Below are 23,499 nucleotides of genomic sequence, written 5' to 3'. Positions count from 1 at the left end.
GAGGAAACTTAATCACAGGCATTTAGGCCAGTTTCAGTTTGCATAGGTATCTGCCAAACTATGACTCTTCCAACACACAGGCAGAACCCAGAGCAAGTGCTAATATAAAACTACATGGGAAAGAAGTAGATATTCATAAGCTCTATGGCTAATTTTCGGGGCTTGTGAAAAGTAGCTCCAAAATCAAATAATGCGTGTAGATTTTAGTGAATGGATCTTGAAAGGTAAAAATGAAAACAAAAGCATTAAGTCCCAATAGGCTAGATATTGCCTCAAAATATGCTTGTAGAAAAAATATCAGGTCTTTATATTATTCCTCTGTAATTCCAAAGTTAATGTAGATGCTATCTGTAGATTTGATTATGTTTCTGGTTCTGTATATCTAAAATAGCATCATCAAGACTGAGAGATAGTCTCCCTTGCTTTGAAATGTGCATTTGCAAGCACGTGCAGAAACAAGAGGAAACTGAAAGGTACTTCCACTGAAAACTGTGAAATGCAGACAGCTAAACAACAATTGTGTGACCAGTGGTGTGTGTGTGTGTGTGTGTGTGTGTGTGTGTGTGTGTGTGTTTGTGTGTGTGTGGAATGGCAATCTTTTAAAAATTTCACAGAATTTGATTTCTGTAAATTAAGTGTACTGATTTTGGCTATGAGACAGCATCCATGGTGTAAGTGTAGTCTCCGAATTAGTCATCATTTGTGTGTGTGACTCTTCGGGAAAGTTTTGCAATTGCAACTGCCCACTTTGGCTCAGATTCTGCCATCGTAAAGTTCAGCTCAGTATCTGATGCTTTAGTTAATTTCTGTTCAGCAGATGTGAATGAGAATACTTTGGAATCACTCTACACCAACCTAACTCATTGAGAAAATTAAATAACATGCTTCGTTCTTAAATAAAATGTGCATTTCTTTTTGCTTTCCCTACTTTCCTTCTTTTTTCTTTTGTTCTTTTCCTACCAGTGAAAGTCAGCTTAACTTGAATCAGAAAATAAGTCACAATGAAGCAAGGGATCAATATTACAGGGAGTTGATAATAGGTGAAACTATCCATTTCTCATCTGCTCAGGCCTGGCTTACCTGGGTGAACCAGTTACCTAGAAACTGGTGTAATCTGCACATGCTGTTATAATGACCATGTCCTTGGCCATCACTATTTAGAAGACATGCTGTGTCTATTCATTTGTTCTCACTCCCTTAACCTTGCTCTGTTCTAAGAAGTTCTATCTGACATCCCTGGTGGTATTTTCTTTAGGGTGTCCCTTTTAATTCCCCAAACTGGCAGAGGAGCCTGGGATATTACATGTGACTCCTGAGACCTGAAGCTGGTTGTGCATGCTACATTTGGTGCACTGTCTGATGTCACAGTCCTGTGGCACTGCAGTCTTCCTTTCCTATGGCAAGTCGCCTCTCCGTTCAGGCCACCAAGCCCAGTCTTGTAATCTTAGCTGACAGAAAGGAATGGATGATGAAAACGATTGGCTTGGGGCAGGAGTGAAGGTCCAGTTGCTGAAATTTAAAAAGAAGAGAGCGTGAGAGTTTCAATTAATGCTTGGTGTAGCATAGTGATTTTTCACATCAAGCCAATCTATACACACTTCTGACTTTAGAGTGTTAAGTAGAGCAGTCTGTCTTCAAATGTTTGTTCTCAGTGAGCTAAGGGAATAACTCTCCCAACTGTTCCTTACATCTCCCATAACATTTTGTCTAAAGCAACCTCTGACCAATTTACCTACAACGATGCCATAAATATTGATTGGAACCTTCGTCATTGTCTAAACCATTTGTTTTCAGCTACACAATAGTGATGTTTATGCTGACTTTCATACAGCATGCAGCAGTTCAAATTTCACAACTCAAGTTATTTGGTTCTTGGTTCTCATAGTTTTTTTTTTTTTTTTTTTTTTTTTTTAATGACTAATCTTGGCCAACTAACTCACTTAAAATTCTTCTCAGCCCTACTAATATGCAAGGCAATTAGAGTATTAAATAAGATCCTGCATGTGAAACTGCCTGGTGCATTGAGAATCCAGAGCTCTTACTTAACATTCCTGTCTTTGCCACTGTCGCTCTTGAGCCATTGTGAACGTATACATCACATCTCTCTGATGGTGGCATCTGAAGTATTAGCCCTCTCAGTGTGGTTCCTGAACAAACCACAGCATGCCTGGCTAGAGCATCAAACACCTTCAGAAGGTGAATTATCACTTGACCCGAGTTAGAAAAATCTTGGGAAACTTCCAGATTTCCCTTCTGGGTGGCACTTCTGGGCAATAAGAACAACGTCGGTGTGCAAGAGAATCCACCAAACTTAAGATGCTGTTGTTAACAGGGCAGTGTCTTGGTCTCTGTTTTGTTTGTTGCTACCATAAAACGTTCTTACAAAGGCAACTTTAGGATACATTTTAACTCACAGTTGAAAGCCCCATCCATCATGGCGGGGAAATCAAGGCAACAGGAGCTTGGAACAGTGGGACTGGACACCAGGCAGCCCCAGGCAGGAATGGGGATGAATGCAGGCTGCTGCTCTAGGATCCTTGCTAGAGGATGGTGCCACTCATTGTAGTATGGGGGGGCACTTCTACCTCACTTAACTCAGTCAAGATAATCCCTCACATTAACACTGTTTCCATTTATCAAAAGGAAAAAAACTAAGATCTAGACATGTATTAAACTTTATGAAACTGCAGCTTTTACGGTCAATAAGGAAACGTGGACCCACACGCAGATCTATCGGATGTCATGGCTGGAGATTAATTACCATATCCCATGCCACTGAAAGAGTACACAATTTTGAAAAGTGACCTTAAAAACTGTCTGCCTCAATCTCTGTAGTGTACAGGTAGGGTGACTTGAATCCCAAGGAATAAAAGGAGCAAATTAGTGTTGGACACAAGCAAGGATAAAACAGGAGACTAATTCCTGTTTGTTCCCACTTTGCTATAAAGGGGCTGCCTTTAAGAACAAGCACACAGATGGATAATTGATAGACTAGGAGTGAATGAGAAGTGTTTTAATGACAGGGACTTTTATGTCACTACCTCATTTGAGTCATGGCCTCAGGCTACATTTAAAGAGCTGGAATACAGAAACGTAAAACACAAAATTCAGAGGATCCACTGGAAAATGGATCAAAACTCTGAGAATCCAAGGAAAAATGGAAGGTGTTCGAAGACCGTAAGGGTCCACTGTCAGCCTTGGTCATGGAATTGGTCACCATTGCATAAAGAACCCATGACAACAGCCTGGGTTTGCACTGAGGTCAGCTGCGTCACAAGACGTGGAACTGCCTTGGTCTGAGGTAAAAGGCCTTTTAACTCTGTTCACTGTGAAGATGGCCCTTTCCTCTAGTCAGTTTCTTCTGGGAACTCCAAAATGCTACCCAAATACTTCCTAGTAAAGCCCACAGAAGAAATGCCCGTACAACTTGTGACAAGAATCGGGTAGAGAAAAAGAAGGATAGTGAAAGCCCAGTAGCTGAAAGAAAACAACTCTTGTTTTCGTTTTGGGTTTATTTTGTTAGGGATTAATCTATGTGTTTTAGATTTTCTCTGTTCCCATTGTAGCAGGAAGTCAATACATATTTCCTGATGGGCACAATGGCTAGGGAGACTAGTTATTACAAATTCAAGGACTCGCCTACAGTTCTATTCTTAATGCCGTAAGTGACATTCTTTGTCTTCAAAGAAATGTCGTGGACCACGATTGTCTGTAGACTGAAGAATACACCATTGTCATGTTCTGGGAAACTGGGTTCCATACATGTTTTTACTATGGTGGGGAACAATGACCACAAAAAGCGCTAATGTAAACACAAGGACTGCGTGCATGAGTGTGGGATGTGTGGCTGTTACCTCAACCAGGAATTGGTTAACTTAGGTGAATATTGCTTGATAGTAGCTCCCAACTTTAGTAGCCTTGTCTGTGCCCCTGCCTGACTCAGATGATGTCTACAGTCTATTCCCTGACTGACTTCAGTTTTTTTCCACCCTGGCATTGCTTATTTTACATAGCTGCTCTCATCACTGGACACAATGCCAAGGTTATATCAGCTACTTCGTGCAACTTTAAAATGAATCATACATGTGTTAAAACACCTGAGAAATCCTTTTTTAAAAATAGGAATTTAATACTGACATGATGAAGCATCCTTCCTCTAGGCTCAAATATGTCATTTTCTAATGAAAAAAAAAATGAAACCAAAGGAAAGAACTCGAGATTATTGGATGTTTGAAACCCCTGAATCCAATCCTGCCTCTTCGAGGAGCAACTATAACAGGAATCTGCAGCCACTGTGCTGTCAGTTGGGTGTGTAACAATAGAAAGGCAGTCTGTTAATTGGGAGTCATTAACGGATGCGTTGCATAATAAAGCAGATGAAATCACATGGTCACAAGAAGAAAAGCACTTACAATCTCTCCTTCTTTGCCTCCAAAGTCTAAATAGAGCATCCTGATTCCATCATCCGAAGACATTTTGAGCTTCTCATAAGGGGACTGTATGATTGTCTTGGGAAAGGCACCCTCCTGAGGCTCAGTAGAAATAGAAAATCCATTGTCATAATGTATGGTCAAGCGGCATTCCTGGTTTCTGTAGGTACAGGCTGGGGGTTGGGGGAGACACGGAAAATCAATCCATCAATCCATTGACTTGGGCACTTAACTCTTTTAGTTTCTTCAACAGTGTCCACCCACAAAGTTCTTACTAAAGTGAGAAAAAAGGGACAAAGTTCCTATGCTTCTTAGATTGACTTTGATGTTGGAATTTAGCAATCGTCAGGACCTCGGGTTCAGTGCTTGTTTTGGGGGCTCCTGTCCTTATCTAGTCTTCTGACGTGTATGTCAATAGGAAGAGTATCCTTGACTTGCCACGACCAGGTGGGCCTGGCTTTCAGCCAGAAACAACAGACATTTTATTTTAACAAAGTAAGCCACCTCTGTATTATCATCATCATTAACACCACCACTATAGCATTTGCTTGGGTATGCACGCACGCACACACGCACATACAGTCCTGTCATCTATTGGTTGAAAGAGGCTAATACTTCTTTCTTTACTACATTCCCTTCTTATGCTACCCAAGTCATCATATGCAACATGTTTAAGAGGCCCTAAATGAGTTTATAAATAAGCAGGGCGTTGGTGGCGTATGCCTTTAATCCCAGCACTCCAGAGGCAGAGGCAGGTGGATCTCTGTGAGTTCGAGGCCAGCCTGGTCTACAAAGCTACGCAGAGAAACCCTGACTTTAAAAGCCAAAAAAGAAAGCAAATATACCTTTAAAAACAAAACAAAACAAAACAAAAATGGCCCAACAAAGTGTATTTCAGACACAGAAAGGACAGCTCCTTTAACTTCCCCTGAGATTTGAGGTCCATGAAACATTGCTGCAGATAAATTTGTGGTGTGACACTTTTAAGAGGAAATGATTCTCTGTCCCCCTGCCTGTGAGATGTCCATATGCACAGGGCACCTTCATTCCAGAGGAACAAAAGTATAGACTTTGTAAGAAGGTTAGGTGCTGGCTTTTACCTGGAAGCCAGAAGAGTGTTGTTCTGTAAGCCTATTACCTGGGCAGGGAGGGGACAGTTGCTAGAAGCTGAAGGGCTACAAATGCATCCTTTAAATCCTCACCATAGATTTCTGGAAAAGCTTGTCAGTTATCAGACTGGGTTTAGTTTCGCTCATAAAACTACAGACCTCTGTAGGTGGACTGATTCAGGCCTTGATCTGTACCTTACTGAATTTTAAGGAAACCAGGACACTTTCTTTGCTGGGGTGGGGCTAAGAACAGCATGTCGCACGCCGGTGTCATTAATTGAGAAATCACTCTGTGTCACCCTTAGCTCCGCTCCGCTTTCTAAATATACCGAATACAATTTTACCACTGACTTCAGAAGTAGAAATATTTCACCAAGATTATAGGGCTTAGAAAAACTAAAGCTCAGAGAGGAGACTATCACCACCTTCGATGTTTAGCTTTGAAAATTCAGGTCCTTTTTCCTGTTTCATCATCCTTTCCCCATACCCTGGCACTCAGATATAGAGGACTTTGGGTCAGGACCTTGACAATGAGTTTCTCAACCTTCCTCTCTCCCCAATAGTGACAGATGATGACAATTTGATAGGGATACCTTCAGACTCTGGGGGAAGAAATAGGACGTGTATTAGCCACAGAGTCAGGTGCCCTTTCAAATGGAACTCTGATGAACACATATGTCCCTTCCTGCTTCCTCCAAATACTTTTCATTTGTACTATGAACTCGTCTTTTACAAAGCTTTTCTCTGATAGCTCTGAGTGCTTTGCCCTCTGCCACTCCTACCTGCAGTTCAGGGACAACAAAGGACAGTGTCACAAACGTAGCGATGACTTCCCATCCTTTTGCCAATTTTTATGTCATGCAAATAAACTCTAAGCATAGTTTTGCTCATGCTTTCTCCATATATGAGCTGTAAAGCCATAGGATTAGTTATTCTGAACTAGCTGTGATGGGCTTTGATTCCAGCATATCTCAAATGCCTTCTGTGGACTTGACTGGGTGGGATCAGCTAACCCAGTTCTCAATCTCCAGGGGATAAACAAGATATAGGACCATGTTAAGCAAAGCTCTGATGAAAACAGACATCCCCACCCCACCCCCCATCACATCCCCTGAGTCTCTGGAGGCATCATCCAAGCTGCAATTGGGTTGTGCCTTCAATCACTTCCATCACTTCCCTGCTGCCATCCTGCTAGCTCAGTGTTCACAATTCCTTGTTATTCGCCTTTAGCCAGTATGTCACCAGCGTCCGCATTTTCCTACTGAGGGAGACCGTGTCTACATACAAAGTAGAATGTATGAAAACACGAAAAAAAAACCAACAACAAAATCCTTTTGGATATCTTCACTCTTTCCTAAACTCATTGCATGGAGTTGGAACTTCCCTGATACTACACATGTAACTTTATTAAACTTAGCATTTGAGTGCCTCGAGTCTTGTCCAACTCTCATGTTCACAGCCTGGAGCACTGCCAACAGGTCATCAGCAATGATAGGAAACTTGAAGGGACACAAATTAGCTTTATGACAATCAGTCACAGACAGTGATCAAGCCAGGCACAGGGGTGTGTGCTTCTAATCCCAGCACCTGTAAAGATGGTCAGTTTGAGGCATGCCTAAGCTACATGGTGACATAGTATCTTCAAACAGGAAATACAAGGCACTGGTTATCTTGGGTATACTGCAACAGAATTTCTACTACACATTTAGAAACAATTTGTTAAAGCCCTACCGCATGCTTCTGTGTGCCCATCTTTTAGAGTACTCGCAGGTATCTGAGAAGTGGTACCCTACTCCAGTACTCCCCAAAGGGTGTACCATTGCTTAATAGCATCACTGCTTCCTGAAACTTGTTATGTGAGAATTCTCACACACCGTACTGTCATGTCAATCTGAGTATCTGGAGGGAGCAGAGGGCCAGCCATGATGCCACTGAGTAGAAAATTACAATTTTGTTGTTGGTACAGGAAAAGCTTGGGATGTCTTTTCTAGATGTTCTGTAGGGAGACTTCATCCTCGAGACCACAGTGGCACACAGTGGTGCCTGATGGACACGCCACAGATGGACACCACCCTGGGAAGTAGCTCTTTAGCACATTTGACAATGGTGCTCCAAAGTCTACCCAGCTGAGGACCTGTTTCTGACAATGGACTCCTTCTGACCTCTTTCTGCCCCTCCATTCGTGCCAGGGATAGAGAGAGCTTTGCTGCAGTTCTTCTGGAACTTTCCTCTGGCTCCACCCCCTACCCCCACTCAGATGCCTTTCATTCCTAGTGTTTCTCACAGACTGAGTCCCCAGTTTTGAGCTCTGTTCAGTGCCAAATACACAGATTCAGGTCCTATTGTTTGTTACCAAATACCCTTTTAGTTTATGGCCCCAAATTCCCCTCCTTTGGGAAGCCATCCATGGGGTCATAGGTAGGAGGATGGGAAGTGATCCTCCAAGTTACCAACTTCTCTTTAATGAAGATGAGGTGAGGTGGTGTACAAGAAAAGCCTCTAGTTACGTCTCAGGAGGGCAATCGGTGCCTAATTAAGAAAAAACTCTTAAATTTAACTCTAAATTTTTTTTGTTTGTTTTTTGAGACAGGGTTTCTCTGTGTAGCTTTGGAGCCTATCCTGGCACTCGCTTTGGAGACCAGGCTTGCCTCAAACTCACAGAGTTCAGCCTGCCTCCGCCTCCTGAGTGCTGGGATTAAAGGCGTGCGCTCCCAATGCCCGGCTTAACTCGAGAATTTTAAGCATCCTCAAAGACTGGTGATAGAAAGACACTGAGGGCAGAGTAGTAACGGATTCATCTTTCCTGTATTTGTGTGCCAGTGGGACATTGGCAGCAGCACTCACTGGTGGTGATCTCGGTAGTGAGCTCCGCTGAGTTGTGGCACCCCTGGACTATGCTCCTTGTCCAGTGGGAGAGCTCTCTGCTGATCTCTGCCCTGAAGAGATGCGTTTCAATTCCTTGCTTAGTACCAGTTCGTGTGGCAAAGGACAGATCCATTGCAGCCTGGGGTGATCCTTTCCCTGGACCTGAATGGACAAGCCTGGAGAGGAGGGGGTGGGGGAAAGAGGGAAAGAAGGAAAGAGAGAAGTTGGTATTAAAATGCACTTAAAAAAATTCCCTCTGGCACATCTCCTAGTAAAAGCCCCAGACTGATGCACTACCCTCATTGCTGTGATCTCAAGTCAAAGATGGGACTCTTTGGTGGTTACCACCATCTTCTCCCCGAGATTGAAAATCATCCAAGAACTGTGTGCGCATTTGGTTAAACATGCAGAAGATTCGAATACTATGATACAACTCATGCAAATCCAAATGTGCTTAGTCAATAAATAAATAAATAAATAAATAAATAAATAAATAGGTTAGAAAAAGGACTGGAATTCTGTGTAAAAATTCTCTCCAGTCCAATTCCAACCCCATGCAAATGCATGGTTCTGCCTGGTCACAAGAAAGGGAAATGACTCTATCGCACTAAATGGGTATGAGCCTCAATTTGTCACGTCTCACAGCTGGGAGGACTTGGCTGTACTGAACATACCTCTGGGTATGCATGCAGGTGTGCAGACAGGCCCATCAGACAAACACACAAGTGGGGACCCCACTGAAAAAGTAGCAATCTGTTTATGCATTCAAGCTGGAGAAAGAACTAGAAATGTTAGACTTCTGAGGAAATGGCAAAGGAATGCCCTTTAGTGGACATTTATGGGAATTTTCAGAAGTGTTTTTCAATTATGCAAGACTTTTCACCCTGACTTCAGAGCTCTGCCTTGGCCTAAAATGTGACTTCTATAGTAAATAATTCCCTGCAAGGCCAGAGTTAAAACATGAAGAATCAAAGTACGCTGAGTAGCCCCCCTGGCTCGCACTTCTCACACATCCCCTGGAATCGTTCTCTCTCCGGCTTGACATTTCAGTCTCCTCTTCAGAGTGGCTTTCATGTCAATCATGTCATTTCTCTCCAGGCTATTTGTATTTTCATTCTTATCTAATATGGAAAGGAACACTGTACTGTTTGCTTGAAAAATACCAGGTGTCTAGCCACCTATTGGGTGAGCGTTGCTTTCTTAGGCAAAGACTTTGTTACCTTGAGGGTGAAAACATGTATAAGGAAATCCGAAAAGTTTGTTTTCCCTCCCTCTATCCATAAATAGCAGAGACTAAAATCATCAATGGAAGACAGTGTATTAGATCCTGTGGAATTCCCAGTAGGACATTCGTGTATCTCGGAGGCAATTTCTTTCACTTATAGAGCTGGGGGCTAGGGGGAGGAAAGGTTTGCTAAGCCACTTTGAGCTAAAAGGTTATTGGAAATTCTGTTGGATGTGAGGCTCATTCCACTTAAGGAATGAATCTCACTGAAGGTAGGAAGACAGCTTCTAACATGCATAGAGGGAGATGGCTTTGCCCGTGGTGCATGAAGAGGTTTAAAATACACTGGCTGAGGAAAAAAAAAAAAAAAAAAAAAAAACGGAATCTTGAAATTTGCAGGAAAATGGATGGAACTAGAAGAAACCATTCTGAGCAAGGTAACCCAATCACAAAAAGACAAACATGGCATGTGCTCACTCATATGTGGATTTTAGACATAGAGTAAAAGGTTACCAGCCTACAATCCGCACTGCCAGAGATGCTAGTAAACTAGGAGGAACCTAAGAGAGACATACATGGTCCCCTGGAGAAGGGGAAAGGGTCAAGATCCCCTGAGCAAATTGAGAGCACGGGAAGAGGGGGGAGGGAGCTACGAGAATGAGAAGGGAAGAAGAGGAAGGGTGCAGAGGTCATGAGGGAGCAGAAAGGTTGAGTCAGGGGAAGAACAGGAGAAAGGGTGTGTGATAGGTAGGGTTTTAGTTGGGGGGTGGTAGGGGAGGAAGAGAGGGAGAAGGGAACTGCGATTGTCATGTAAAACAATCTTGTTTCTAATTCAAATAAAAAAATGATAAAAAAAAAAAAAAGAAAAAAAATACATCGCCTTAGTTTGGTTTGTTTGGCAGCAGGAGGAGGCCATTTTGGAGTGAGAAGTGAGCAAAAGTGACTGTGCTGTTTCTGCGGATTCAAACTCAAGTGACACTAAAGAAAAGAGAAAACACTTTTCTAAATTCTTGTGTGGGGCTTAAATGGACTGAGGTAAAAATATATACAATAAATTTAAAAGCGTGTAGTTCAATGTCTAGTGTATCAAAGTCAGCACTCAAAAAAGTTTGTTCCCCTAGGCCTTAACTGTCCTAAGTTGTTTTCACTTTCTAATACCTAAAGGACTTCCATCAGCAACCTCAATTCTGTCACAATCAGGTGCTGGTGGCACTGTATTATAGAGGCAGAAGAAAACTGAGAAAAAAGACGTATAACTGAGAGAGAGAGAGAGAGACAGAGACAGAGACAGAGAGAGACAGAGAGAGACAGAGAGAGACAGAGAGAGACTGAGACAGAAACTGAGACAGAGACAGAGACAGAGAGACATAGAGAGATGTAGAGAGAAAATGTATATCAAACCAATATTTTTTCCAGGGAGTTTATAATATTGAAGCAAAGTATACCTATGAAATGAAATTTGTTAAGGAATATCCATTTGGTAGCTTTGAGGATGAAGGGATGGAGCTTACGATGGAATGTAACAGGTATGAGAAAGCCCTGAACCAGGCCAGGCCATGTAATGCACCTGGAGTACTCTGTGGGGCAAGTAATGATAAAAGAAAAACTCAAAGATGTGACTATTGGCGTTCTTCAGTATGTATCACTGAATTACACTCAGTGAAAAAGAAAGAGGAAAAATTAATTTTTCAATTCATCAAGGTTGAATTATGCAATATTTATAATAAAGGCTAAAAGGTCTTCCATCCAAGGGAGACCATACAGGTAGAGTGTGTGTGTGTGTCTGTGTCTGTGTGTGTGTGTGTGTGTGTGTGTGTGTGTGTGTGCACATACACATGTCTTTTAATGTGCCAATATTGGTGCAGTACTGTCTTAAATCACTGAGATAAAAACAAATAGCTATTTCTGGTACCCAGTGTATATGGTGCTGACAAAAGGATACTTTCCACAAATTGAATCTACATGAAATCCATGTATTTACTGTGTGCCTGTGTGCAAGTTCTCTGGATGGAGCATTACATAGACCCATGAGATTATTTTAATAAATACTATGTGTCAATATGGGAAATATGTTTACTTTCATAAAGTTCTAAATACACCACTCAACTATATGTAAAGAAAGTGTAGAAACAGGTCCATTAAAATGTCAAGCAATTTTATAGGTGATTTTACTTATTTTTTAGGAAATATTTTTCTTTTTAAAATTAGACCCCCACCCCCGTAAAAACATACACTACACAATTTTAAAAGCCTTGAGAATGAAATGAACTCAAATCTTTGAATTATTAGAACTAGGACTTTGTAATACTAAAAATGTAGAAATTCAAACTCAACATGTTTTCATTGTTTCTTGCTTAATATTAATTTAGTGTTGGAATCTGAAATTCCTCATCTTTGTTCTCTGCATTTATTTGTGCATGGGCTTATTTTATACTGAGGAATACAATGCACATAGGCTATGGTTATGGAGGAGTTAACTATCCACACAAGGTGAAATGATACCTGTGGCCTCATTAGTACCTTACACTAAATCAACTGGTCCCTAACAAAGACACAGGAGAGAAGATGAGCCCTGCAGATTGAACTACTAGTAGTCTTTGGGATTCAGGTATCTTCGGAGGGACAATGGAGGAACTTCCTGCTGTATTCAAGTCCCTTCTCACATCTGTCTAACTGAACACTATACAAAATTGCTTATTTATTCATCCTATTAGACAATAAAGATTTTACTGATCACCATGTTCATGTATCTAATGTTTATATAGGCTGAAAATTTATGGACTGGACACCCTCCTCAAACTCATATAGTGAAGCCTGATCCCCAATATGACTGTGTTTGGACATAATTCCTATGAAGATGTCAACTGTGGTGGTAAGGATGGGGATTTAGTTCAATAACAGTGTCTTTAGATGGCTCTGTATGCCCAGACACGGAGCTCCACAAGGGAACAGATGTAGGCAGCCATTTGCAAACTAGGAAGACAGCTTGCACAAAGAACCTATCAAATTGATGTTGAATGTCTTAACTTTCAATGCAGAAAGAAAGAAATAAATCCCTAAGCCACCCAGTCTATGGTACCCCTTTATAATGCCAACTTGACACACACGGCCCACTCAAGTCTCATAGCAAGATAGAGAAAATGAATAAAGCCGTGATGAGCCACAGTTTGAAAGGAGAGCCCTTTACTCATCCTGATTCAGTCTTTTATTTCAGGTCCAGCCTCTGTTCTTAGGAAATCTATTGTAGCTTTCTTCTTTTTGTATTAGACAAAAAAAGGAAAATTATGGTGATGTATTATTTATGATTTATTAAAGCTTGCCTGAGAATTCAGAAAGCAAAGCCACCCTCAAGCTATAGAGATCAGGCCATGGTGGTACACACCTTTAATCCCAGGACTCAGGATTAAGAGGTAGAGGGATCTCTGAGTCAAAGACCACCCTGGGCTACCCAAGAGTGAATCAGAGCTCATTCCTTTAATACCAGGATTTGAGAGGTATAAACAGTAGAGGCATTCAGTCTAAGAGTTAGTCTCAAGCTATGTTGAGGAGAGCACAGCGGTCTGAGTGAATCTGAGGAGTAGTCAAGTTGGGAGCAGTTTGAGGGTCACCCCTTTGGTGTGAGCTGAGGTAGAGGTAAGAGCTAGTGGCCGGTTGCTTTGCTTTTCTGATCATCAGTGGCTTTAATAAATCATAAACAACATTATCACCACAGATGAGTAGTGAAGAGTGTGAGGTAGAGTAGTGGGAGTGGTGAATCACTCTGTCTTCTTGGGGCAGCTTGTTCAAACTCAACATATCCTGCAGCAGAACTTATGTAGACAAGAGCCATAGGCTCTTAACAATGTCATGATTTAGTTCTAAGTTGAGGAACACCGGGATCTCCAAAGGGGGCTGTTTCCACCACAAAGGAGATACATTTACATGGAATCAAATGTTGTTCAAAGAATGTCCAGATAAGGAAAGGTCTTAGAACAATGCCAAAGACAATGTCAGGTGCTCTTTCGATGCCTGTGTAATGGACTGATACAGGAAGAACCAACTCCACATCAAGTGATGCGGAAAGGTTGCAAAGCAAGCCCGGAAGTGATGCTTCTCCAAGAACACCTCAGCTTCAAAGCAATCCATGCTCTGGCTCAGGAGGAGCACACAATGAGGCCTGGGAAGGCCCTTGCCATGGTGTAACTCAGTCGGAGCTGCAAGGTGACACTTCGAATCGAAACCCCATGATGGGAATTAAGCAGGTGACAGCCTTGTGCTCCTCACACAGATCAGATCACACCAGAACTGCAGCAGTACCAAGCACCTGAGTCTATGCTTTCATTAATACCATCTCTGGATTTTGGCTCTTCTGGTGGGAGGCACATAGGGAGTACATGATTTCCCCTTGCTAACTCAGAGGAGGTGGCAATGAAGGCCGAAGTTGCCTGAAGATGCTCACTTGGTAAGCACTATTGCTCAGGTGTCAAAGTTGACAACTGCTGGACAAACATGTCCCAGGGAAAAGAGTTGTTGTTGTTGTTGTTGGTGGTGGTGGTGGTGGTGTGTGTGTGTGTGTGTGTGTGTGTGTGTGTGTGTGTGTGTGTGTGTACTTGGGTCTACACATACAAAAGCCAGAGCATGACAGTTTCATTCCCTATTACTACTCTCTACCTTACTCCCTTGAGATGGAGTCTCCAGGAATCTGAACTCATGCTTTCAGTTAAATTGACTGCCCAGCAAGCTCCAGGGAGCCTACATTGCCAGGATCCTAGATGGGTAAGAGGTACTTCTGGCTTTTTACATGGGTTCTGAGGATCTGAACTCAGGTCCTTGTAATGAGGGATGTCTTTCTATACATATTTTTTTCTCTTATTGGCTGATGAATAAAACACTGATTGGCCAGTAGCCAAGATGAAGTCTAGACACGGTTACCAGACGAGGAAAATTCTGGGAAGAGGATGAGGAGAGAAGCCACCAGGGAGACGCCACATAGCTGAGGAAGGAGTAACAGGTTCAGACCCTTCTCAGGTAAGATAAGACCATGTGGAAATACTTAGGTTAATAGAAATGGGTTAGTAATTAAGAGAGAACTAGCCAGTAAGAAGCCTAAGCCATTGGCCCAAAAGTTTATAAATTAAAATGTCTTTGTGTATTTATCTGGGGCTAATAGAGTTAGGGACTAGGTGGAAAAGAAACTCTATCCACATCCTCATGTTTGTATAGCAGGTGTTTTAAGCCACTGAGCCATTTCCCCAGCCCATACGGTTGTCTTGATAGTGGAGCTCACAGCTAAGCATGGTGCCTCCTCTTGAGGTCAGGCCCCTCCTCAGGTTCCTTGGTAGACTCACTCACCCAAAGAAGAGCCTTTGATGCCTCCTTGATTGAATGGGCTCAACCCACTTCTTGACACATGATAAATGCAGGGTGGATAACAGCATGGTTGCATGCTTTTCAAATGTCTTTACAATTCAAGTTTAATTTTGCAAAGGAAACTATGCAGGTACACAGTTGGTCTATTTTGAAATGTTTTGAAAATCTGGGCTCAGTAAAGGGCTTCCCAACAGGCTCTTTATTTGCAGACCATCTTAGGAACATAGGTAGATTTGGGGAACTGAATGCCAAGTAAATGTCAGTGGACATTAAGTCATCATTTGGACACTGAATATCGCTCTGCCTGAGATTATTTTTTCCCATTCTGCCAGGAACAACATTTTTATACTCCTCCCAAGATTCTTCCCAAAGATCTTTTTCCTGTTCTGCAGTCTCAGGGGGAACCCAGAAATAGCTACTATTTATCTTTCAATTATTTTACATTTTAGGTTATTTGTGTATCCTTAAAAAATATGACCATCTGTCTCTTATCTGAAACAGGAACTAAACTATAGCAACCAAGGAAATGGTTTATCCTAAAAAGGTAACTCTTATACCCAGCAAGGAAAACACACTCGCATCCTGAGACAGGCTTTCTGTTGCCATTCAGACATAATTTCCAAGCTTCATCTGACACTGAGCAACCCAAGGATGATTTTTCTTCCTTGTTTATAAGATGAAGATGTGTATTCCCATGGTTGGAAGCAAAACTACAACCTCCTGTGGTATCTTACATTTTTATTATGAATGAAAAAGCAACCAACAACCACACAAACTGAAGAGAACAATGTAACACTGAAAGGGAAGAGGCAAGAGATTGAAGCCATAAGTAGGAAGAGGTAGAGTGGAGAGAGTCAATGACTCGTATCTAACCTCCAGCTCTGCTGCTTATTAGCTGGGTTTCTTCTTCTTCTTCTTCTTCTTCTTCTTCTTCTTCTTCTTCTTCTTCTTCTTCTTCTTCTTCTTCTTCTTCTTCTCATTTTTTATTTGAATTAGAAACAAGATTGATTTACATGACAATCCCAGTTCCTAGTGGCCATCTGTGCTGGCTAGTTTTATGTCAGTATGAAAGGAGGAATCTCAAAGAAGATGCCTCCATAAGATCTAACTGTAGGGTATTTTCTTAATGAGTGACTGATGGGGGAGGGCCAAGCCCATTGTGGGTGGTACCATCCCTGGGCTGGTGGTCCTGGGTTCTCTAAGAAAGTAGCCTGAGCAAGCTATGAGGAGCAAGTGAGTGAGCAGCTCCCTTCCATGGCCTCTGCATCAGCTCCTGCCTACAGGTTCCTATGCTGTCTGAGTTCTGGTCCTGACTTCCTCCCATGATGAACAGTGCTGTGGAAGTACACACCGAATAAACCCTTTCCTCACCAGGTTTCTTTGGTCATCGTGTTGTATCATAGTAATAGTAGCCCTAACTAGGACGCCATCATTGTCATTGTAATGTAAGTTAGGGCAGGGTAGGAGTGCTTACACCCTGCTGTATCCTTAGTACCCAGCACCGCTCCTAGGCAAGAGAAGACCTCAGTAAATATCATCGACAAATAAAGAGCCAGGTGATCAAGAGGACACCCACATAAGAAGGTGTGGCTAGCGACAGCAGCTGTACGCCACCTCCCCCTGTCCTCAGCCCCTCAAATGCTCAAAGCAGAAATAGCAAATGACCATCTAAGTACCTGACTTTGTGCCCACAAAATAGCGAATGTGGGCTTAAAAATAATAAGAATGGATTAGTTCCTGAGGACGCCTGACAGTCCTTTCTGTTTTTTCCTTTAAGTCTATCTTTAGCCACTGGTGTTTTTTAGCAGTAACTTTCTGACTTAGGGAATTAAAGATATTTTGGTAGACAAATTAGAGGTTCACTTTTTCTTCCCAAAAAGTGAATGTCATTAAGATTTTTCCACTCATTGACATGGGATGCACACACACACACACACACACACACTATACATACACACATACACACACACACACACACACACACACACACACACACACACACACACACACATAAATAATGGGTTCCTAAGTGAAAAATGTAAAACATTTCTTAAAATTATGTCATATAACCAGGGACTAGGGCAATTAATCAGTCATCTGTCAGTAAAATGTTTGCTGTGCATGTGGAAAGACTTGAGTCAAGCTCCCAGTACCCAGGTAAAAGCCAATTGTTGCCTGGCATGTCTAGAGTCCCACCACAGAGAGGTGGAGACAGGAGAATCCCTGGGACTTTCTGGCCAGCCACTGTAGCTGCACTCCTGAGAGTCAGGCTCTGTCAGAGATCCTGTGTCCCCCAAAATAAAGTGAAGCCCAGTTAAGTAGACACTGGGTGTCCACCTTTCTCCGTCACAAAAAACTACCCATGTATTCATGTGCATACACAAACACACACGCAAACATACACAATAAACATATACATATATACATACATATACACACAAACATACATGCATACAAATACACACACAAACACACATACAATATACATATGTATACCTACATACACACATACATACAATATACATATATACATACATGCACATACAAACATACAAATATACACACAAACATAATACAATATACATACATATATATACATGTGTACATACACACATACATACAATATATATATATATATGTATATATATATATACATGTGTACATACACACACATACATACAATATACATAATATATACATACATGCATACACACACACACACTCTTACTAGTTCACTTGTCCAAAGTGCAGCGTGCATGCAGCTTAGACTAGATACACGGTAAGACTACTCTCAGGCCCAATCTTTTTTTCCAGATTTAGGGAAATTGCTTTAGGATACTTGTTCTTGCAGGAGACCACGACAAGTGCCTCTCCCACAGCCAATAAGAGACATACTAGGCTACCTATTTAGTTTGGACATACTAGGCTACCTATTTAGTTTGGAGTCCTCAGATATGGTTCCTAGCCTGACTGCTTTTTGAGAAAAACAAATAAACAAGCAAGCAAAACAAAACAAAACAAAAACTGTCTCATAAGGGATACTTATATACTAATTTAATTCCAGATAGGTGTTAGAGAATGTTGCATAAAATGTTCCATGTACAAACATTATTATTAATATGCTTAATTAAGGCAACAACAGTTGCAGCACACAGATTCAGCCAAATTAGGAAAATTACATATTAGGTAACTGGGTTGCTAAGCAATATTACATTCTCATTTTACTTAATTGCTGTAATTAGCATCTCCCAACAGATGCTACAATGCAAACCAAGGAGAGAGGAGGAGGGGGAGGGGAAAGGGGAAGGAGAAAGGGGGGAGGGAGGAAGAGAAAGAGGAGATAGAGGAAAGGGGGGGAAGGAAGGAGGAGGAAAGGAAAAGAAGAAAGAGCCACTGGTTGGATCTTTCAAAATTTCTGTTGACGCTAAACACTTTCACCCATTGGTCACCCCAGTGGTGCCCAGCAGTCCATAGACATATCAGACAGTTGGGTGAGAGGGGTAATCCCAGACCGCCCTGCCCCCTGGAGTAGCTGATTCGTTGCTACATTTTCACTATATAGGTTCCTTTCATCTGAATATGGAGGGGAAAGTCACTCAAGACCCCATCTTCCAGAAAGTTTGCAGCATTGAGAGACTTGTACTAGCCACGGAGATGAACGCAACCCAGGAGAATGAAGAGGATGGCAGTTTGGAACCCGCTCTTGACTCTTGATATTAGGCAGGTGGAGAAGAGTGAGCGTCTTCCATCCCTTTCCTCATCTGTCCGTCACCTTTCATGGACAGCTTTCAGAGGCAGTAGGAAGAGTGAAAAGGTGGATACTCACCAATGAAAGCTTACACCAAAGCGTCTGTTTCTACAGTACGTCTTTGAACGTGGTATTCTTGGCTTCATCTAAATAAGGAGTCTACGTGTGATCAACTATCTGCCTAGTAACCCATATTCACAGGTCAGAATTTGAACACAGGTCCACAAACCTACAGGGTTCATACTCTTTCTATTACACTAGAAGGTGTGGCGGGGCGGGGGGTTGTGGGGGAACTCCAGATCATCAGATATAGACAGAGAAGGAACTGAAATGCCAAAGTAAAGTGACTTCAGGTCATCCCTGGGTTTCTTTTATTCATATTATACTCCTCTCCACAGCTAAACAAGACTTGTAACCTACTGGATAGTCTCACTGTCCTCTGAAGTTAGTTGTCTTTTTATTATTTAACATGTTTCAAGACATTCTATCAACTTCCGTTCATCTCTTAATATTCTCTTGTCCCATCTATGTTTTAATGAGTTTGACCTATGTCCCAGTGTGCACAGAACCCACATACCAAAGAGATCTTTGAGCACAAATCCATGTAGCTCAATGTCAATCAAAATCAGATCTGTCCCCTTGGGAAATGAACCATGTATGATCACTTAAGCAACCCTCTCTTCCAATGTTTGCCTTTCTCTCTCCCACATTTTTTGTTTGCAAAAATTCTGCTACTGTCATCTCTTTCTACAGTGTTGGCTTCTCTGGGATGCCACCCATTGGCCACCTACCTGCAGTATTGTGGCATGTGGCATTCAGAGCTAGCCTTATGACACGAGTCTTCCACTGCTCATACTTCTGGCCCTCTACAGGCCAGCCAACAATTCTTCTTAATCCTGGTCCTCAAGTCTTAATGATATTAAGGCATCAGCTATCTTTGGTGCAACTCAGTGGTTTCCTTCAGAATGATGTGAGTCAGACACCTTAGCCACTCACACTTTTTATTTGAGTTATATCCTCAGATCTTAACAATGGCCAGTGTTGTTTACTGAGCACTCATCTGGTTCGTCTCATCCTTAGGCTTTCCATTTACATATATAAACCAAATCAGTCTTAGCAATGAGTGTGGAAGCAGGAGAGACCATTGCCCCATCACACAGATGAAGATGTTGAGACCTGGCAATAATTTTCCCAAGAACATATTATAAGTACGGCTTCCAAGTTCATTCAACTCCTGGCTTGTCTAATACCAAAGTCAGCCATCACTTTCAAGGCTGGGATCAAAAACTGGAGGCTAACCTGAACTAACTAGTGAGTTCCCAGTCTGCCTTGAAGTAGGCAGGGAGGCAGGAGCTAGAAACCAAAGAGAGTGCCAGGCCCAGATGGAATGGCAGTGGTGAGATGGCTCATCTCACACTTAATGATTTAACTGGGTACAAACTACATCCTTGAGCCTTTAATCCTTTCACACGTGCCTAGGGCAGGCCCATGGAATACGCCACATTCCCAAAGAGTGAGCATGCCTTCCAGGCTGAGTATGAACACCTTAGTCTGTTTCTAATTTAACATTTAACAAATGCGATTGGTCACATTCCCAGGGGCAGGAATTTCTAAATTTTTGAAGGTTGGCCTGAGGCTACAACTACTTTTAGTGTTAGAAACCAGGTTCATTCCTAAGGCAACAACACCTACCCAGAATGCTTGGTAGCAATGTTCCGTGTTTCTGGCTCCCAGGTGGCATGAAAACAGAGAAGCACAAACTCATCAATTTCTCCTCTGCCTGCTCTATACCCTTCTGTCAAGGCCACAGATCAGCACACCGGGCTCATAATACTGTCATTCCCTTTGCAAGCTCTGTGTTTCCAAACTTCCATTGACCACCAGGACTGGGTGAGCAGAATTTCTTCATTTAACCTTCTCTAGAATTCCAGAAAAACCATTACCCACTCCTCACTCTGTAGACTCACATGACTTACCAATTATAACAACAACAACAAAACAACAAGAATAAAATAATAATAATAAAATCCTACTCCATGTCGATAAATGGACCTTTACAAAAATATTCTGCAATCTCAAACAAACTTTAGCTAAGCAAAATATGTTTGCCCAGGGACTCATAAAAAGTAGAGGGGTGAGAATAACTAAAATCACCGCATGATTGCAAATGTCCTGAGTGTGGTGTTGTAAATCAGAGGCGGCCTTGTAAATTCCCCAGGCCCAGAGATGCCGCAGAAGCTTGTCAGTAGAGAGAGGACTGCTTATAAACTTCTCTATGGCGATAGAACACCAGGACATGCTGTGAGCACTCCTAGCACCCTGCTATAAAACACAAATTTTCATATATATCTAATCTATATCTATATCCTATGTCTGGGCCTTTAAAAACTCAACCAAATAAATCAGCTAGGGAGTGGGTGAAGAAGTAATTCAATTTAGAAGAAACCTCTTTCCTATTGTCTGGGTGCCAGCTAGTCCCTCTGTGTGTGAAAGAAGACAGTACCTGTGACAATCTGGACAAAGCCCCCCAGCACTGCTAAGCGGAAAGGAGGAGCCTTTTGGTGACTTGTGCCAGACGTACTAAAGAAGCTGTTCGGCTCGTTGTTCTGCCCAAAGTGGTGAATGAATGAAGGTGTTGAGCACCATCTTTAATTCATATGCTTAAGTCTTCATTGCCCTAGCGTGACCAACCACATTTTGAACAGGGACTTCTTAGGAGCCATTTCAGGTAAATATAGTCATGAAGAATGGGGCCCCAAATCCTTTTATGGAGAGACACTGAGGATCTGTCACTGTATTTAGTCATGTACCAAGAAAGAGGTTATGTGAGGTCACTGGAAGAAGGCAGCTGTCCTAAACCAGGAAGGGAACACCGGAAACAGCCACACCGGCACCCTCTCCCTGCACTTCCAGCTCTGGGATTTGAGGAGAATGAGTTTTTATTGTTTATTTCTCCAGTTTAACTGCCGGTTAAACTCCTTATCCAAAACTCTAAACTCAACTCTGTGACCACTAACATGATGTCACAAATAGAAAACTCCATGTGACCATGAAACAGTTGCGTGTTCAAAACTGTTGTGTGCAGGTCCATTAAGGCTATGTGGATAAGATGCACATATAACACAAATGAGTTTCTGGTGTTGTGTGTGAGAGCCACCTCCCTTAAATATCACATTATTGACAAGTAAATATTACCAATCCTGAGAAAAATCCAAAATGTATTTCACATAACAAACCTTCAACTTGTGTGTTGTTTTGGATGATAGTACATTAATTATGTTGTAACTTTCCTGCTGTGGCAGGCACTATTAACCTTTTCTTTTTTCAGACAGGAATGTGACATCAGAGAGAAGCCACCATCTCAGAATCATACTGACTTTAAACAAGGCTTGACTGTGACACCCTCCTGCCTCGAACCCAGGTCTGTCACCATTTACCTCTCTGCCAGCAAATATAACTGGTTTAGGAAAGTAGTTTTAAAGGAACTTTTCATTTTCATTAGTCATGTTCTTTCAGTTAGCCTGTATAATCACAGGCTTCCTTTGAGCCTTTGTGCATATATCCTCAAGATTTGCTCGTATCCCACACCCTGCTCCTCCGTCTCAGTCTCTCCCTCACTCCAAATGCCCCTCGTTTTCTTCCCAAAAGATAAAATCTACATTCTGCAGGTGAGAGGATAAATATTTGTGAGACTTTGTGTTTGCCTAGTTTTCCTTTTTACTGTTTTGATAATTAGCTTTTAAAAGATGCCGTGGGTGGTTCTCTGGTGACCGAGTGCCTGCAAAGTTTAGTTGGTCACAAGTTTGCAGTGTTTTAGAAAGGTAGCAAAGTACTTGTGAACACCAAGTGGAGTAAGGGTTAAAAATAATGTGTGAGCACTTTTACTGTGTGTCAGTCCTACTCTAGGAAGTGTACACTACTGAAATAATCATTGCAACCAATCAGGTAAGTGTAGACAGATACTGTAATAATCATTGCAACCAATCAGGTAAGTGTAGACAGATGCTGTAATAATCATTGCAACCAATCAGGTAGGTGTAGACAGTGCCTCTCGGTTTACAGATAAATGATGCAAGGCAAAAAGATAAGACATTTGCCTAGAGTTACAAAGCTGGCATTTGCAGTCAGGTTGTAAACTTCTAGAATCTGTGACCTGGAAAGAGCACTGGAGTGACGAGATGACGCACACCAATTAGTAGAGCGGCCAGGAAGACTGCAAATCCCAACAGAAACTGAGCTGACACCACCCACAGCTACATGTTTACTTGTCAGAGGGACCCAAGGCACTGCTTTCTTTCATTATGGCATGAGATTGAGTGACAGGAAGTGCAGGATTAAGTTGTCATGAGGGTCCCTAATTAAGGACACATGGTGACCAGCAGCTACCTCAGACTTTTGTCATCATGCCCTACCCTATAGACTGTAAGCCAAAACAAACCATTCGTATTTGATATTTGGTCACAATAAGAAAGAAGTATCTGATGCAGGAGGTAAACAAAAGATTTACTCCATGAATAACAAATTAGGGCAGCAGTGTACATGCCCATGCTGGGGTAGCCTCTACAAGGAAGAACCACATTTTTCTCTAGCTCCCACCCCCACCACTACCAGAAATGATCTTACTGAGAACTGAAAGCCCACCCCATCTCCCCAGACCTCTAAGAGACAGTTTTGTGTGCAATCAGAGAATAGTTCCCTGATTTCCAAGGCTCACTTGGAAGCCCTGCATGGATTTGCATAGAATCATGATCTCCTGAGTCAATAGGGAGGGGA

At 42.0% G+C, this 23,499-nt stretch overlaps 1 protein-coding gene across 1 annotated transcript in view; it reads right to left on the bottom strand.

Annotated features, from left to right (window-relative positions):
* Positions 1-517: 517 nt before the first annotated feature.
* LOC113837496 (beta-1-syntrophin) overlaps positions 518-23,499 on the bottom strand; it is a 242,190-nt gene continuing 219,208 nt past the window's right edge. Inside the window, exons 5-7 of the mRNA XM_027431687.2 lie at positions 8,384-8,580; positions 4,413-4,603; positions 518-1,509 (exon numbers count right to left, since the gene is read on the bottom strand). Coding sequence (XP_027287488.1) covers positions 1,417-1,509; positions 4,413-4,603; positions 8,384-8,580 — 481 coding nt within the window. The 3' untranslated portion in view covers positions 518-1,416. The remainder of the gene's footprint in view (positions 1,510-4,412; positions 4,604-8,383; positions 8,581-23,499) is intronic.

This window comes from Cricetulus griseus, chromosome 10 (genome assembly GCF_003668045.3).
Source record: "Cricetulus griseus strain 17A/GY chromosome 10, alternate assembly CriGri-PICRH-1.0, whole genome shotgun sequence".
Lineage (NCBI taxonomy): Eukaryota > Metazoa > Chordata > Mammalia > Rodentia > Cricetidae > Cricetulus > Cricetulus griseus.
Note: the sequence above shows the minus strand (reverse complement) of the source record. Positions and strands in the feature narration are given on the sequence as shown.